The following is a 5,178-nucleotide window of genomic DNA, read 5'->3' as shown; positions in this document are numbered from 1 at the left end:
TCCACTAAGACACAAAAAATGTGGATGCCCAATTGAGGACAGCAAAGTGGGAGGCACCTTCCATGCTCCAACTCACTCCAAGCTGCTTTCTGTTCTGTCTCTCCGCTCTTGGCCTTTGAAGTGGCTGGTCTTAAAATGAGGGGTCTAAGAAATTATGGAAGGGAACAGTGGAGTGTAGGCTGTGAACTAATCAATTGCTTTTATTTTGTTCAAGGTGACTTCTGTTGTGATGTCCTGTGAGCAAAACCAGCAGCAGTGCCAGCCCCCTCCTAAATGCCCATCACCCAAATGTCCCCCTAAGAAGCCCGCACAGTGCTTGCCCCCAGTCTCCTCTGGCTGTGCCCTGAGCTCTGGGGGCTGTCATGGCCCCAGCTCTGAGACTGGCTGCTTCCTGAGCCACCACAGGCCCCGCAGGTCCCACCTCTGTGGGCGCAGGAGCTCCAACTGCAGTGATGATGGCAGCGACCAGCTGGGGGGCTCTGGCTGTGGCTGCAGCTCTGGGGACTGCTGCTGACCTGCACAATGTGGAGAACACAAGCAACCGTAAAAGCAAACAAACTTTCAGAGTTTGAAAGATGAACCCTGCCTAAGCATCCTTTTGAGATGTGCTTTCATAGGTGAAGCTTCATGGATTATTCGTGGTTATTTTACAGGCTCAGAGCTTCCCCTAGAAGGCTTTGCCAGGACTTCTCATTTCCTTGTCACCAGCTAATGTGTTCCTTGGCCTTTGTCTGACTCTGTAAAAAAAAATAATAAAGCTTCTTCTTATCACTACCCGTGTACCACTACTTGTTTCATTTAGTAATCATCCATAAAAGGACTATTTATGGGGAAACATGGGGTGACCGTCTACTTTATAACAAAATACATAGTTTTCTATGAGAACTTACATGCTTTTGATGGACATATAACTAATAAGCAGTGAATATGTTGTGGTTGTTGGTAGGTGCTGTCAAATTGAGTACCATTCAGTACCATGATAGGTCTTATCCTGTGTCATCCTCCTCATCTCTGACACACTTGAGACTATGCCTGCAGTCACTATCAATCCATCTCATTTGGGACAGATACAATAGGGAGTGGTTTTCAACTGGAGACGTTTGTCAACATCTAGAGATATGTTGTTGTTGTTTGTTGTTATGTGCCGTCGAGTTGCTTGCGACTCATAACGACCCTATGTATAACAGCCCTAAACTCTGCTCTGTCCTGTGCCAATCGCACTGTCTCTGACACTCCCATTCCAATTATCCCAGTCACTGAATCAATCCACCTCATAGAGGGCCTTCCTCTCCTGTGCTGTCCCTCCACCCTCCCAAGCATGATGTCCTTCTCCAAGGACCGGTCTCTCCTCACAACATGTCCAAAGTATGTTAGACGGAGCCTCAGAATCCTTGCCTCCAAGGAGCCACCCGGTTTAACCCTCTCCAGGACAAATCTGTTTGTTTTCCTAGCAGTCCATGGTATTCTCAATACTCTTCTCCAGCACCACAGCTCAAAGGCATCAATTCTATCCTTCTTGGTCATTGTCCAACTCTCTGATGCATAACAAGTGATTGAGAAGACCATGGCTTGTATCAGACGTACCTTAGTCTCCAGAGAGACACCACTGCTCTTCAGTACTTTAGAGAGGTCCCTAACAACAGACTTTCCCATAGCAATGCACCTTTTAATTTCTTGGCTGCTGGTGCCAAGACTGTTGACTGTGGAGCCAAGCAAGCTAAAGCTGTGTACAATCTCAATCTCTTCACCATCCATCCTGATGCTGCCAATTGGTCCAGTGGTGAGAATCTTTGTCTTCTTGACATTGAGCCTCAATTCATATTGTAGGCTGCAGTCCTTGACACTCTGCAGCAGGCGCTTCAGGTCCTCCTCAGTTTCAGCAAGCAGGGTTGTGTTATCCGCATAACGCAGATGGTTGATAAATCGTCCACCAATCTTGACCCCACATTTCTCCTCATAGAGCCCAGCCTCCCGGATAATCTGTTCTGCATATAGGTTGAAAAGGTATGGAGATAGGATGCATCCCTGGCGTATACCCTTCCCAATTTTGAACTATGCAGTGTTCCCTTGCTCTGTTCTGACGACTGCCTCCTGGTCCAAGTATAAGTTTCGCATTAGAATGATCAAGTGTTCTGGGATTCCCATTCTTCTCAGAGTCAGCCATAGTTTGTTATGATCTACATAGTCAAATGTTCATTATCTAGAGGTATAGGGGACATTTTAAGAGCCTTAGGGAGCTTAGTGGTAAAGAATCATGCTGCCAGCACAGAGGTTTCGATCCACCAGCTGCTTCATGGGAGAAAGATGGACAATCTCCTCCTGTGCAATTTACCACCACCAAAAACCCACTGGAAGGTCAATTGTGAGTCAGTTCTGACTCAATGGTATATAACAATAATAATGATGACAATAAAACCAACAGTAGCACAGTGGGTTAATTCTTAGGCTGCTACCTGAAAGGTTGATAATTCTAATCTACCAGCTGCTCCACAGGGTCAAGATGAGGTAGTCCACTATCCTAGTGATTTATAGCCTCAGAAACTCCATAAGGCAGTTCTACTCAGTTCTATAGGGTTAGTGATTTGTCATTAACAACAATATGGCAGTGGATTTGATTTTTGTTTGTTCATGAAAATTTTGACTGTCACAGCTTGACAGAAGCAGAAGTACTGCTATGTGCAGTGGGTGGACACCAGAGATACCACTAAAGTTTATTCCACAAAATACAGTTTCTCCCCCTCCCTAAAAATAAAGAATGATCTTGTCCAGATTAGCAGTGATGCCAAAATTGAGAAATTACAATCTGGAATAAAGAGGTAGGAGAAGGATGAGGTGGCAACAGAGAAGACAAACACATTGTTGCTGTTGTTATATGCTGTCAAGTCACTTGTGACTCATAGTGACCCTATGTACAACAGCCCTAAACCCTGCTCTGTCCTGTGCTAATCGCACTTTCTCTGACACACCCATCCTGATCACTCCAGTCACTGAATCAACCCACCTCGTAGAGGGTCTTCCCCTCCTGGGCTGTCCCTCCAACCTCCCAAGCATGACGTCCTTCTCCAAAGACTGCTCTCTCCTTACAACCTGTCCAACGTATGTCAGAAGAAGCTTCAGAATCCTTGCCTCCAAGGAGCAGCCTGGTTTAACCCTCTTCAGGATGAACTTGTTTGTTCTCCTAGCAGTCCATGGTACATTCAACACTCTTCTCCAGCACCACAGCTCAAAGGCATCAATTCTCCTTCTATCCTCCCTAGTCATTGTCCCGATATCTGATGCATAGCAAGTGATTGTAAAGGCACATGCTCAAGTAAAATCCTAGAGAGGGATGGGAGGTGGGGAAATTAGGCAAAGTAAGGGAAGTTCAGGATTATAGGAGAGAAGAGACTTGGGATTTTGGAAATGTGATCATGTAAAGAGTGTGATTTATGGGACTACAAAGGAAGAAGAAAAAGAAGGAATGTTGCTAGAACTATAAATTGGTATCATCGTGAGATCAAAGTCTTTTTTGGGGGGGCTCATCTGGGATGTGAAGAGATCAAAATCTTATGAATACTTATCATGTGCTAGAAATCTCTAAGGAGATTTGATGGTCTAGTGTGCCATGTGTGTCTGTCCATCAGAAGATGAATTGCATTGGGAAAATCTGCTATCAGGGACCTCTCCAGAGGACTGAAAAGCAATGATGTCAGTCCAGAGACTAACGTGCACTTAATCCAGGCCATGGTCTTTGCCATTACTTGCTAAGGATGACAGAGGAAGAATCGATGCTGGAGAAGAGTTTTGAACATACCATGGACATGAACATGCCAAGAAAACAAATAGGTCTGTCTTAGAGAGGGTGAAACCAAATTTCTCCTTGGAGGCTAGGATTTTGAAGCTCCGTCTCACATACTGTGGGTATGTGGCCAGGAGCAACAGGTCCTTGGAGAAGGACAACAAGCTTGGAAGGGTGGAGGGACAGCACAGAAGGGGAAGACCCTGGATAAGATGAATTGATGCAGTAGCTTGTGAGACTGGCTCAGGACAGGGCAGACTGCAGAGATGCTGTACATAGGGTCACTGTGGGTTGCAGGCAACTTGACAGCACATAACAAAAACAATGTGGACTGAAATATCAGAAGCTCCAATCCACCAACCACTTGGCAGGAACAAAAGTAAACCATTTCCTTCCATAAATATTTACAGTCTCAGAAACCCAATGAAAGGTCACCATGAGTCAGAACCATCTTGATAATTTTGGGTTGAGGAGTAAGTGATTGATTCCTTTGAGTTGTGATGTTGGGGAAGAGTGCTAAATAATCCATGGACTTCCAAAAGAACAAACTGCTGTGTCCTGGAAAAGGTGCAGCCAGAGTGCTCCTTGGAGGCAAGTACGGCATGTTGCGAGGGGCGGCTATCCCTCACAAAAGGACACCATGCTTAGAAAGGTGAGGGTCAGTGAAAGAGAGGAAGATTCTCTATAGGGTGGATTAACATGGTGACTGTGACAATGGGCTCAAATGTATCAGGGATGGTGAGGCTGGCGTAGGAAAGGACAGGATTCAGACTGACAGCACCTAATAGTAATACAGTGATTAATTATGAATTCATTTAATTCTCAAACAATGTATAAGGTATGTGCTTTTAATAACCAATTTTACAAATGAGAAAAGAGAAGGCCCAGTTAGTTGTTTTGTTTTGGGATTTTGGATTTTTTGTTTGTTTGTGGGATTCTCCCCTCCTCAAGGTAAGGCCACAAGTATCAAGCAGTGAAAAGTTCATGGTCTTCTGCATCACCACATGATCCTGCTTTGAAACTTTTCAGATTTGTAGATGTATTTCTTAACATTAATTTTGGTCAGCTGAACATTGTTTGTGTTTGGATTTATTAAACTTTGTTTTGTGATCTACATAGTTTTGAGTCCAAACTATGTGATTAAGATTTCAGCTGGTTGGTTTTTTAAATTTTCTTCTCTGACATATTTTAAAATATGAAACTGAGTTTTTCCTAGATGCAGTTGCCTACCTAGATATGAGTCTCAATCTCCATGACAGATTGTAAACTAGTGATATGGAGGAGCAGGACACCAAAGCCAGTTAGATGTTTCCTAGAATAAGACAAAAGAGTATCCTAAACAAATTCAAATGAAAAATGCAGAGAAATTGATACTAAGGCAGACAATACCAAACAATGAA

General features: G+C 44.0%; 1 protein-coding gene across 1 annotated transcript; it reads left to right on the top strand.

Annotated features, from left to right (window-relative positions):
* The first annotated feature begins 229 nt into the window (after positions 1-229).
* Positions 230-514, top strand: LOC102873204 (late cornified envelope protein 3C-like). The gene has a single exon (XM_006900070.1). The coding sequence runs from the start codon at positions 230-232 to the stop codon at positions 512-514; it is 285 nt and encodes a 94-aa protein (XP_006900132.1).
* Positions 515-5,178: the final 4,664 nt, after the last annotated feature.

This window comes from Elephantulus edwardii, unplaced genomic scaffold (assembly GCF_000299155.1).
Source record: "Elephantulus edwardii isolate Elephantulus edwardi_28Jun2011 unplaced genomic scaffold, EleEdw1.0 scaffold00273, whole genome shotgun sequence".
Lineage (NCBI taxonomy): Eukaryota > Metazoa > Chordata > Mammalia > Macroscelidea > Macroscelididae > Elephantulus > Elephantulus edwardii.
Note: the sequence above shows the minus strand (reverse complement) of the source record. Positions and strands in the feature narration are given on the sequence as shown.

Coding starts and splice junctions, on each gene's coding strand:
- LOC102873204 (XM_006900070.1), top strand. CDS start 230: ATGTCCTGTGAGCAAAACCAGCAGCAGTGCCAGCCCCCTCCTAAATGC.